At 53.0% G+C, this 12,992-nt stretch overlaps 2 protein-coding genes across 2 annotated transcripts; one reads left to right on the top strand and one right to left on the bottom strand.

Moving 5' to 3' along the window:
* Positions 1–1,539: 1,539 nt before the first annotated feature.
* LOC308050631 (olfactory receptor 14J1-like) lies at positions 1,540–2,475 on the bottom strand (the record flags this gene model as incomplete). Its single annotated transcript, XM_080360789.1, has 1 exon — positions 1,540–2,475. The coding sequence occupies one exon, from the start codon at positions 2,473–2,475 to the stop codon at positions 1,540–1,542; it is 936 nt and encodes a 311-aa protein (XP_080216915.1).
* A 9,554-nt stretch (positions 2,476–12,029) lies between these two features.
* Positions 12,030–12,992, top strand: LOC308050630 (olfactory receptor 14A16-like; the record flags this gene model as incomplete). The annotated part of the gene is made up of 1 exon (XM_080360788.1): positions 12,030–12,992. One exon carries the CDS (start codon positions 12,030–12,032, stop codon positions 12,990–12,992), a length of 963 nt encoding a protein of 320 aa, XP_080216914.1.

Here is a 12,992-nt window from a genome sequence, read left to right as displayed (position 1 = left end):
GGGGTGTTGATGGACAGTGACAGAACATGAGCCAGCGTGTGCCCGGGTGGCCAAGAAGGCCCCCAGCATCCCAGCAAGCATCAGGAATAGTGTGGCCTGCAGGACAAGGCAAGTGATCATCCCTCTGTTCTTGGCACTGGTGAGGATGCACTTCAAATCCTGTGTTCAGTTTTGGGCCCCTCACTACAAGAAAGACCTTGGGGTGCTGGAGTGAGTTCAGAGAAGGGCAACAAAGCTGGTGAGGGGTCTGGAGAACAAGTCAGACGGGGAGCAGTGGAGGTAAGTGGGGCTGTTTAGCCTGGAGAGAAGAAGGCTGTGGGGAGACCTTATTGCTGTCTACAGCTACCTGAAAGGAGGTTGGACCATGGAGGTTGTTGGTCTGTTCTCCAATGTAGGAAGTGGTAGAATGAGAGGAAACAGCCTCAAGTTGCACCTGGGAATATTCAGTTCATATATTAGGAAAAGTTTCTTCATGGAAGAGTTTGTGAGGCATTGGAACAGGCTGCCCAAGGAGTGGTTGAGTGACCATCCCTGGAGGTGTTTAAAAGACATATAGATGAGGTTCTTAGGGACATGGTTTAGTGCCAGAGTTAGGTTAATAATTGGACTCAATGATCTTGAGAGTCTCTCCCAACTTAAATTATTATATGATCTCTTTGGGATGAGAAACGTGATGAGGCAGGGGGCAGCTCTCTCAGATGGAGTACTGGGATGGATGGATGGACAGATGGGTGGATAGATAGATGGACTGGGACAGAGAGGGGGATCAGCCTATCAGCCTAAGGGCTGGGGGCAGCCATGACATGATGGAAGCAAGGCCAGCCCCGCTTTGTCCCCTGCTCTGGTTTCCTCCTGTGCCAGCCCCTCTCATCAGCACACGACTCCTGGCCAGGAGCTCTTCATGCTGCTCCTGCTACCGCAGTGACAGAGCAGCCTGCCCTGAGCTGGGGAATGCAGAAACAGGGTTCTGTGGGTCATTCATTCCCCTGTTGAAGCACAGAGCACAGGGAGCAGGCTGTGGTGCCTGGAAACCACAGCGAGACAGTCCAAGGCAGATCACGGAAGGTCCTTCACCATCTCCAGGAACACTGGGCACCCACAGATGGACACTCAGACCAGCACCATGACGTAACATGGTGCCCCATGTCCTCCCCTGAGCCATGAAAAACACAAGCACAGCAGCATGGCCTTGTGGGGGAAATTTATTCAGGCTGACCACAGCCTTGGAAGAAGAGCCCAAGCCCCAAAGACTGAGACTGAGGAAATCCCCTTTTGTGGGGTGTTTCAAAAAGATGGCTGCAATTTCAGAAATACAGTGATTTCAAAATGGGTCCACACCTGTATTACAGAGATGTGACACAGGACACCAGCTGTACCAGGGCCCCAGAAACAAGTAGACAGGCCTCTGAGTCACTGCTCTGGAGAAGTGTCGTGGGTGAAGAAATTCCTTGACAAACATGGCTATCACAGATGAAATGCTCAATGCACAGGAGGTTCCTGAGATGAACTGGAAATCACTTCTGAAGAGACATGAGTAACTCATTGCTGCTGAAAGAAAAATGACTGAACCAGCTTCTTCAGTGCCACTTTCAGCTCCTGGTTCCTCATGCTGTAGATGAGGGGGTTCACTGCTGGAGGCACCACCGAGTACAGAACAGACACCACCAGGTCCAGGGATGGGGAGGAGTTGGAAGGGGGTTTCAGATGGGCAAATATGACAGTGCTGATGAACAGGGAGATCACGGCCAGGTGAGGGAGGCAGGTGGAAAAGGCTTTGTGCCGTCCCTGCTCAGAGGGGATCCTCAGCACGGCCCTCAAAATCTGCACATACGACACCACAATGAACACAAAACATCCCTCAAAAAAAGAAGCGCTAAACATGATAACCCCAAGTTCCCTGAGGTAGGAGTGTGAGCAGGAGAGCTTGAGGATCTGGGGGATTTCACAGAAGAACTGGCCCAGGGCATTGCCCTTGCACAGGGGCAGTGAAAATGTATTGGCCGTGTGCAGCAGAGCAGTGAGAAACCCAGTGGCCCAGGCAGCTGCTGCCATGTGGACACAAGCTCTGCTGCCCAGGAGGGTCCCGTAGTGCAGGGGTTTGCAGATGGCAACGTAGCGGTCGTACGACATGATGGTGAGAAGATAAAGCTCTGCTGAAACTAAAAAGGCAAACAGAAAGAGTTGCGTAGAACACCCTGCATAGGAAATGGCCCTGGTGCCCCACAGAGAGTTGGCCATGGATTTGGGGACAATGATGGAGATGGAGCCCAGGTCGAGGAGGGCGAGGTTGAGCAGGAAGAAGTACATGGAGGTGTGGAGGTGCTGGTCCCAGGCTATGGTGGTGATGATGAGGCCGTTGCCCAGGAGGGCAGCCAGGTAGATGCCCAGGAAGAGCCAGAAGTGCAAGAGCTGCAGCTCTCGTGTGTCTGCGAACGGCAACAGGAGGAACTGGGTGATGGAGCTGCTGTTGGACATTTGCTTTTCCTGAGCACGGGGCGCTGTCATGAGAAAAAAAAAAAAGACAGTGAGAATCCAGGGCAGAGTTCTCTGACAAAAATCAAACCAACTCCCTTAGACCTTCACCTGTCACACACAGACACTCTTGTGTTTTTCTAGGAGTACCTTTTTCAGCACTGTGGCTGCAGCCCTGCTTGGGGCTGGAAAATGTGCAACCAAGTGCAGGGCTCTGTCCATGGGCCGTCGATAAGTCAGCCCAGCTCTGCAGAAGTGGGGCCAGGGAACGGTGGGGACTGTCCTGGTTCTGCTAACACAGAAGGGCTGTCAGCACTTGCTTTCCCAGTGATAGGGAACAGAGATGGTGAAGGCAGTTTAGGAGTTCCAGGCTTTTTACATAACCCCCATATTCACTGCAGAGTGTTGTTGGGTGTCAGAAACCCTCAGCATTTCTGCTGCACTCAGGGAGAACAGAGCGAGTCCTGCGAGACTAGAGGGTTCCTGTGAGTCAGTGCAGAGTGAGGGCAGCTGCTCTGTCCCTCTGTCCTGTTCCAGCTGCCCTGGGCTGGCACCTTTCTGAGATGGGGGCTGATCACACTCCCATGTTACCCTGAAAAGCCACCAGGCACTGCTGAGAGCAGAGGGACCCACCTCAGACCATGACAGGTCTCACCCTTTCCTAAGGTCTCAGCACCCCACGTTTAGCCTAGGACACATACAGCTCATTCCCCAGCCCCACAGACTGCATTGCCCATAGCCCACAGGTCAGAGCAAATCTGGGACACGTGTGCCCATGGACACACCTGCAGGAAAGGATCCACAAGATCAGGCTGTGACTCTGCAGCTGAAACTGCCATCCCCAGAGAGCCTGACAGCAAGAACAAGATCCCAACAGCAGTGACCCAGAGCAGGGGAGCTAGAAGGAAAAGGCGGTGAGGGTGGGGGTGAGAGAGGCCAGGGCAGAGGCAGCCGGGCACTCAGACAGCGTCCCCCTTCCCCAGCTGTGCAGCCACCTCCCAGACACCAACAGTGCCGGGCAGCTGCTCTCAGCCCCTGTGCTCTGCAGAGGAACTGCAGCTCTGGCTGCACAGGAGCTGCTTCATGCCTTGGAGCCCCCGGCCCTGAGGGCAGAGGCTTTGCTGGGTGGGACAGGAGGCCAGGGGGCTGCTCACAGCAGGGATCTGACCTGCAGGGGGTCACAGGGAATTTTCTCTCTTCTCCCTCCCATAACCATTCCGGTTTTGGTTTCCTCTCATTTCTGATCATTTCCCTGCTGCCTGGAGATTCTCCCCTGGGAGGTGTATCCCTGTCCATGTCTGTTCCCTGTCAGTGCTCACAGACCATCCCACCCTCTGTGTCCTCCCCCTGGCCCTACAGATCCTGCCTGTTCACAGGCACTGCCTGGGGGCATCTTCCTGTCTGCAGGCTGGAAAACAGATTACAGATTAAGTGTAAGGTGTCCAGCAAAGGTGATGCTGGTTCTATATAAGCAGAGGAGTGGCTGAAGGCATGACGGGATTCTCTTGCAGACCTACTGATCACACAGTTGCAGTTCTCAAATATTTGTTTCAAAATAAGAACTCCTTTTGCATTTATCCCCACCCATTCCCAAGAGTAAGAAACTGAAAACAAAGTCTCAGGGAAGATCCTTGACTTTAAAATACTCCTTCTCTTGATTTTCTCCTTGAAACCTCTTGTAAATATTGCGGAGGTGATCAGGAGCTGTGAGCAGCCCTGACCTGCACTGCACCCCCTCAACAGAAGAAGCACTTTTCCTGCCCAATAGGGTTTGCTCCTTCCGCCACATCTTCTGGGGTGCAGGGACCCTGCTCTGCAGGACAGCCTTGGGCACCCCTGGGTGCTCCCCCTGCAGTCACCCTCAGCAGAAGTTGTCGTCATTCCCTGTTCCTCTGACAGTGCAGCAGGGAAGCCCTGCTCTGGAGTGTGTTCTTCTCCTCTGCAACAGAGATACTGTGAGAGAGATCTGACAGATCCTATAAATCGTGAGATGTACCAGCTTAGGGTCTCCCTCCAGGAAATGCAGCTGCATTGTCCTACAGCCAGAGACTTATCGTGTTAGAACTGTGATTTGTCTCATTGAATCCTCAGCAAACAACCACCCCACATTGCCTTTAATCTCTCTTTGCCTGGCTCCTGTGCCCTCGGTGCTGCAGGCAGAGCCCTCAGCCCTGCTGCGTGTGCAGAGGAGCTGCTCCTGGGCAGAGCTGTCTCTCTGTAGCGCTGCCGCTGTCATGAGCTCCCTGTGTCCCAGGAGCCCAGCCCAGCTCAGCAGCACAGGAGCAGCCCATGATGTCCCTTTCTCTGTCCCCTCTGGGCTCCTCCAGGTGTCCCTGGGGCTCCAGCAGCACAACTTTGAAGTTGAAGTAATCAGTGATGTTGATTCTCTCTCCTCTGAAGAGACACTTCTTTCCAGCATTGTATTTTTTCATTTAAAAAAATAAATTAGTATAACAATCATCTTTCTTGTCCTATCATTAGAGAGGACACCAGGAATGTTACAGCAAAGCATCTAATTTCTGCAGGCTAGGGGAGGAATATCTTCAGTTGAATGACTTTAGGCATTCTGTCCTGGTTTTACACTCCTAGATCTAGAGAGACATTCATCAATCTTTGGTCATGCCATGTCTGTGCTCTGATTCAAAGCCTTTGCACACATGGGCTCTTGGACACTTGGTACCAGGTTTCTTGTGCAGGTCAGAGCTGGGCTGGTGCCACAGCTGGGGTGGCTCAGCCCAGATGTGAGGCCATGTCCTCAGCCAGGGACCTGACTGGGGAGCTGGAGCTGTCAGTGCTGCAGACAGAGCTGTGACACGGATGGAATGAACTGCCAGGCAGGGTAGCAGGAGTGAGTTCATCTCGTCTGCAAGGACAGCAGCCTCCAGGAACAGCAACAGTCCAGATCAGACCTCATTCTAGACCTGGGAGGCAATTCAAGGGCCCAGAATGAGCTGTTACTACTGCAGGAACAGTTAAAAGACAAACAAAGACACTTTGTAGCTACTGATGAATTTAATAAGAGAAAGAGGTGAGAATCCCTGTGTCCTCTTGTCCTCCATCTTCACTAGCCATGTGTCCCAGGCCTCTGTGACTTGAGACAGGAATCTGCAGAACAAGCAGCAGTGGATGGGGATCAAGTCAGGGGTCACTGGAACTAACACAATCCTCTCCAGTCTATGGGACAGCAGGGGCAGCATCCCAGGAGCTGGGACAGCAGGACCATGTCACAGTGAGGCCACTCTCCACCATCTTGAAAAGCTCATGGAGACTGGGGGGACTCCCTGAGCACTGGCAGCTCTCACACAGTGTGTGCACTTTTCAAAATGGCCCATGGGTGAGCAGGGGAACTAAGGGCTGTGCCCCAGAGCATGGCCACTGAGACCCCATTTCTGGGTGTCAGGAAGAGAAGGTGACAGGGTTTGTCCAGGGCAGGTTGTGCCTGTCCATCCTCTTTGCTTTCTGTGAGGAAAGGACAGGATTGTGGAAGTGGGGACAACATTGATGGTCTGTTACCTGGAGATCAGCAAGGCATTTGGCATCATCCCCCAAAATATTCTTGTGCCCAAGGTAGGATATTATGGTCTGTGTTAGTGTGCAAGTAGATGGGTAAAAAACCACCTGGATGGTTGGGCTTGGAAAGGTGCTGTAGAAAGGGAGAAACTTTCAGGTCCTGAGGACAGTCCAGCACTGGAAGCTGTTTCCCAGGAGTGCGCACTCACTCTGTCCCAGAAAGTGACCAAGATGTGTTTGGATAAAGCCCTGAGCAATCTGGTCTGACACTACTGTGAGCAGGAGGTTGGTCAAGACACCTCCTGAGGTCCCTTTGAGCCTGAATGATGCTGTCCTTCCTTCCCCTTCATGTTTTCAAGTTAGGGAGAACTCTCAGGTTATCCCAGAATAAAGAAGTAATTAACATGAGGTTCAGGGCTGCTTTACAAGTGCCCCCAAACAGTCCTGACCACATCTTTTCCATTCTTGTTCTTTTACCCTGAGCCAAGATCTTATTTTTTGCTGTCCTAATGCCTCTCCAGAAAGAACAGCCCATGTTGTTAACCCTTTCAGAGCAGGTTGTCCAAGAGGTATCAGCATTCATGCACAGAGTCTGCACATCATCCAGACACAAATCCATCAATATAGAAATGAAAACGAGGCACTTGACCAGCTCCTTGCACCCAGATATCAGCGTGACATGTCTGCTGAGATGCCAGGGAACACCTAAAATCTACGTGAAGGGTATGTGAGTCCTGGTTGGGTATCCTGGCTTGTCTCCTGACCCATGTGGTGCTTCAGGCTGTGAAGAGAATCAAAACCAGCCATTGGACTGGGGTAGTTCCATGTTACACGTGTCACACAGGGCAGATGAGGGAGCTCAGAACTCTAGACTCTGCTGCACTGATGGGACTGCGGAGACTGGAAATGCAGGTGACAGTGTGTGTCAGTGCACACACATACAGATTCTGGCTTCCTTTGGGCCTTTGCACTGACCTGGGATCTGTTCCTTGGCCACCTTTGTCTCAAAAAGAAACTATTCTCCTATGGACAGTTGTGCCACACAACAGCCGCCTCTGAGGGAAGCTGGAGGGGATGGAATTGCAGATCATAGAATCATAGAATCATAGAATCATAGAATCATTTAGGGTGGAAAAGAGAACGCAGAGTCCAACCTTAAAGCAAACACTGACAAGTCCACCACTAAACCATGCCCCAAAGCTCACACCGACCACAGAAAAAGCCTTGAAAAACATTGGAGAATAATCTACCGGGTCCCAGGGGTCAGGGCTCAGTCATTCTGGTGATGAACAAGCATCAAGGACTTACATGGCATCAGAGCCAGCTCCACAAGGCCCTCACCACCTGGAACCAGTGTCTCCAAGTCTTTCCTTCAGCAGCCTCCAGGGACAGGGACCTGCACTGGTTGTTTCCTTCACAGCTGTGTCAGCGATGGCCCTTCATGGGGTCCAAACACCCTCAGAAACTTGGGGTTTGCTTTTGCTTTTCACGTCATTAGAGGTTTGTTCATTCTTTCAGCAGCTGCAGTTCAGGATCGTGGCAGCAGAGGGCTCATTGACATCGAAAATGCTCCTACAAGCCAAGGCTCTGTGCATCATTTTCCTAAAGGCTTCAAGTCTAGTGTGAATGATTAGGGAGATTTCAGGAATAGCCAAACAGAGAACATTTTCATAACAAATAGTAATAAAGTCAAATTTCTTCTATTTCCTTCCCTGCTCACCCTTCCCTCCCTTTCCAGAACACGTGGCATCAGCAACCTCCAGTCCATATTGATGTGTTGCACCTCCTGATAAAAACTGAATATGTCCGAAAAGTGGGTGCCTAAATCACCATGGGAGTGAGGAGACAGGTCAGGACACCTCAAGAGGAGTCACACTCCTCTGGACCAAGAGGTGGGTGTCCCTGGGAATCTCAGGTGCCACAGCACAGCGATACTTGTGTTCAGGGAGCTGGTCAAGTGACCCATCTCCTGTTCTGTAATGGTGTCTGAGTTTGCTCAGGTCACCCCTGACTTGAGCCCCATCCACTGCTGGGTGTTCTCCAGACACCTGCCTTCAGGAACAAAGTCCCAGGAGACCTTGCTGGTGAAGATGGAGGACAAGAAGCCTTGAACAACCTCAGTCCTGACTGTTTCTGCTCTTACAAAGTTCAGCAGCAGGCCCGCATTCACCCTGTCTATTCTCTTACTGCAAGTGAAGCTCTGTCAGCTCATCTTGCTGCCCTTCCCGTGCAGGTATCAAGTCCAGGGCAGCTTTGTCATCATCCCCACATCCATGGACAAGGTTTCTAAATTCCTCCTTTGCAACTTCCCCTGCTCCCACCTCCTGTGTGCTGCCTTTTGCCCTGCAGCTCCATCAGTTCAGAGGAGCAGCCTCATGACATAAATGTTTCTGTTCATGGGTACTTGGAGAGATCATTCTTGTGCTTGGAGCAGCCTGTCCTGTAAGGATTATCAGATTTCCTGAGCTCCTGCACCCTTCAGATCTACTTCCATGTCTCCACATTGACCATCATCCCCCAGTATGTCCAAGTCTTATCCTCTGGATTCCACCAGCCTGTGCTCTGCTGCTGGCCTTCCTCCCTCCCTCTGGTGCCTGGGACCCCTCTGTGTCCTGGTCACGACAGATAAGGTGGACACTGATGTTCACATCCCTCACATCCCTGTTTCCTTGTTTCCCAGTTCCACATCCAGGTGAACATCACCCTTGTTGGTCCATCAGACAGACATGTTAAGCAGTTGGCCCAAGATCCTTTAGACTGTTGGCAGCTGCAGCTTTGCCTGGCCAGTGAATGTCAGGGCAATTACAGTTCCCCATAGGAAGCTGCTCATTCACTGGTGCGTTACTTGAGTTGCTGACAGAAGATCTATTTCTTCTCCATGACCAAGTAATTTGTAGCACATGACATGTTGTCGCCCTGTACTGGGCTTACATGGTAAAGACTTGGAACTGTGGGTGAGTGTGCGTGTGCTACAGTTGTCACCTCTCTGAGAAGACAACAGGAGTTTGACCAACGTCAGACAGAGCCGATTTCAGCTGCTCCAGGATGGACCCACTCCTTGCCCAATCTGAGCCACTCAGTGATGCTGGCAGCACCTCTGGGATATTGTATTTGAGAAAGGGTAAAAAACGCTGCACAACAGCAGGTGGGAGAGAGGAGGGAGGAGATGTGAGAGAAAAGCTCTGCAGACACCAAGGTCATATCCCACAGGACCCAAGCAGGTCCCTCAGCAGGCCAAATCCTGCTCTCCTGAAATCCTGCTCTTGGCCTTGTTCTCATCTCCCAGGAGCCTCAGCTCCACTTTCCCATCCCTGACTGTTCCATCCTGACCAACTCTTTCTAGTTTGTAAGTGTTAAGTCCCACAGGGCACCTCACCCCACTGACTCCTCAGTCACCTGTGTCAGGAAGATGTTGTCAATGGGCTCACACCAGCCCGTGGTGCACGCTCACCATGAACAAGGCAGCTGCACATGGGTCTGCATGAGGAGGAGCGTGGGGACCCAGACACCTGCAGTTCTCATCCCATTCGGTTCAGCACTGGTGTGACCCACACACACGGGTGTGTGCCAGTGTGCGGCTTCCCAGTCTGGAGCAGCAGGGAGGAACTGGAGAGTGCAGGGCTGTGCCAAGGCAGGTTCAGCACCTTGTGCACATGGTGTGGGGTGCTGAGGGACCTGGGCTGCTTTGGCCCAGCAGCGCTGGGGAGGCTGCAGCAGTGCAGGAGTAGCCTGAGAGTGCTTGAAGGGCGGTTTCAGAGGTGGTGGAGGTTTCTGCATAGTGGGAAAGAGCTTGAGCAAGAAACAATGGCCCCAAGTGCAGCTGGGGAGGTCCAGGCTGGACATGAGCAGAAAGGAATGTGATGGAAGGGCAGTGCTGTGGTGGATCAGGTCAGCAGAGGGAGTCTGCATCAGCCCAAGGCTTTGTGCTTCAAGGAGCAGCTGGGGAGGATGGAGAGATCTCAGCAAAGGAAGGAAGATGCTCAGACAGGAGCAAGGTGGGGCAGCAGGGGGGATGTCTCCAGCCTGCAGGGACAGAGGTGCAGGGGATGCCACAGCACAGGACAGGCTGTCGTGGAGATGATCACGGGATGGAAAGAGGCTGAAAGCCCCACCAGACATGAGCTCCTTCTCCCCTTGGCTGTGGCTGTTGTCTGCACCTCTGATGCCTGTGAGGAGACACCTTGTCCTTGCAGCACAGGGGCCTCATGGCCTCCTTGTCCCCAGCCAGGAACCTGGGAGGTGTGGGACCATAGTCCTGCCCTTGGCCTTGCACAGCCCCACATCACACTGTCCCAGGAAGGGCCCTGGGCAACGTGGGAGGGACAGGATCTGAATTCCAAAGTGGGTTCTGGGCTTGACCCTTTGGTTAATGAAACACAACCAGGTTTACTCTGCGTCACAGCCACCTTTTATTCGCTTTTCCTGACCTTTCATCTCTGCCTCCAGTTTTTTTCTCTAACAAACTTGGATGTTCTTTCTCAGTAGGATCCCTCAGTGGGACGCATTAACAGTACAAGAAACTTTGGAGTTTGCATCTGACTTTGACTTCTTGAGAAGATTCTTCAGCTTCCCCTCAGAGTCTGAGGTTCATGGACTCAGCACAAAACTCACCAGAGGGGTCATTAAAGTGCCTTGGGCTGCTCCTGTGGTGCTGAGCTGGGCTGGGCTCCTGGGACACAGGGAGCTCATGGCAGCGGCAGCGCTGCAGAGAGACAGCTCTGCCCAGGAGCAGCTCCTCTGCACATGCAGCAGGGCTGAGGGCTCTGCCTGGGCATCTCAGGAGACGAGCAAGGCAGAGAGAGATTAAAGGTGCTCAGGACTGGAGGATGACTGAGAGCTCACTGGAGGAGAAACCTTTGCAGCCCTTGCCATGGTAAGTCTCTGGTGCAGGGCAGTGCAGCTGTAGCTCCTGGAGGCATCTCCTGAAACTGGCACAGGCACAGCTTGTGGGATCTGTAAGGACGGGGCTCTTGTCAGGCCATGTTGAACAGCTGTGAAGCCGGGGGAGCACCCAGGGGTGCCCAGGGCTGTCCTGCAGAGCAGGGTCCCTGCACCCCAGGGCTGTGCCGGGCGGGGACTCTGCCACCTGCCAGGGTCAGCGCTCAGCCTGCCCGGGAGATCCCATGGCAGCAGCTGTGGGGGGAAGGAGCGACCCCCGGCAGGGCAGGCAGGGAGCTTGTGTGGTTGAAGGGGGCTGTGTGGGTCAGGGCTGCTCAGAGCTCCAGACGTGTCTCAGCTGCTCCTGAGCCCCTGCACACACGGAGCTGCCCCTGGGCAGTGCCAGGAGGTGTGAGCAGGACAGAGCTGAGCACACAGCGGGTGGGACGGGGTCTGTGACACTGACAGGGATCAGACCAGGGACAGACACACAGCTGCAGGCAGCACAGACATGGGCAGGGAGAAGGAGCTCCTACCAGATATGCCAGAGACTGGATTTGGGAACCCCCTGCAATCCCCTGCACTGCAGACACATTTCCCAGTGCAACCCCTGGTCTCCTCTCCTCCTCAGCAGACCCTCTGCCCCAAAGCCATGGAGTCCAGGTCACGAGTCTCCACCTCAGCAGCTGGACCTCCAGGTGAAGGGTTCCTGCAACGAGGTACTCAAATAAGGTGCTAAAAGTACTTGCTCTCCAGTGTCATTATGTGAGTGGCAGCAGCACAGCCGGGTCAGGAGAAGGTTCCACAGCATGCCCGTCTGCCTTTCTGTCCTTGCTTTATTTTCTGGTAGCACTGCAGTGTCCTTCCCTGTTTCTCCACCTGTCCCTGCTGCTCTTGCTCTCTGGGGTTGGGCTGAAATTGTGGGTCAGTTTTTGTTCTGACATCAACACAGGGGGTCTTGACCCAGAGGTGTGTTCATAGAAATTAGATGACCAAGCTGCATTTTAAACTGTGATGAACTCTTTTCCTCACTTGATAGAAATAAAGAGCGAGCTGAAACATCCCTCCATCGGTGAAGGGGTATTCCATGAGAAACAGCCTGTTTATACACCTCTAACTTCTCACTGACTTTTCCTCCTTACACAGGTTCTCATACCCACAGGCAGCCAATGTCCAACAGCAGCTCCATCACCCAGTTCCTCCTCCTGCCCTTCACAGACACACGGGAGCTGCAGCTCTTGCACTTCTGGCTCTTCCTGGGCATCTACCTGGCTGCCCTCCTGGGCAACGGCCTCATCATCACCACCATAGCCTGGGACCAGCACCTCCACACCCCCATGTACTTCTTCCTGCTCAACCTCGCCCTCCTTGACCTGGGCTCCATCTCCACCATTGTCCCCAAATCCATGACCAATTCCCTCTGGGACAACAGGGTCATCTCATACTCAGGATGTGCTGCACAGACCTTTTCATTTTCCTTCTTGATCACAGCAGAGTATTGTCTCCTCACCATCATGTCGTACGACCGCTATGTTGCCATCTGCAAACCTCTGCACTACGGGACCCTCCTGGGCAGCAGAGCTTGTGTCCACATGGCAGCAGCTGCCTGGGCCACTGGGTTTCTCAATGCTCTGCTGCACACGGCCAATACATTTTCACTGCCCCTGTGCAAGGGCAATGCCCTGGGCCAGTTCTTCTGTGAAATCCCCCAGATTCTCAAGCTCTCCTGCTCACACTCCTACCTCAGGGAACTTGGCCTTATTGTGTTTAGTCTGTTAATCAGTTTTGGCTGTTTTGTGTTCATCGTGGTGTCCTATGTGCAGATCTTGAGGGCCGTGCTGAGGATCCCCTCTGAGCAGGGACGACACAAAGCCTTTTCCACCTGCCTCCCTCACCTGGCCGTGGTCTCTCTGTTAGTCACCACTGTCATGTTTGCCTACCTGAAGCCCCCCTCCATCTCCTCCTCATTCCTGGACCTGGTTGTGTCAGTTCTGTACTCGGTGATGCTTCCAGCAGTGAACCCCCTCATCTACAGCATGAGGAACCAGAAGCTCAAGGATGCCTTGAAGCAACTAATGGCTGGATTCTTTTCAAAGGCATTAAACTTCCCATCTTCTCTATATCACTCATGA

The sequence above is a fragment of the Nesoenas mayeri genome, assembly GCF_963082525.1.
Source record: "Nesoenas mayeri genome assembly, chromosome: 29".
Taxonomy (NCBI): domain Eukaryota; kingdom Metazoa; phylum Chordata; class Aves; order Columbiformes; family Columbidae; genus Nesoenas; species Nesoenas mayeri.
The sequence above is the reverse complement of the archived record's forward strand: the minus strand, read 5'-3'. Positions and strand labels throughout refer to the sequence as shown.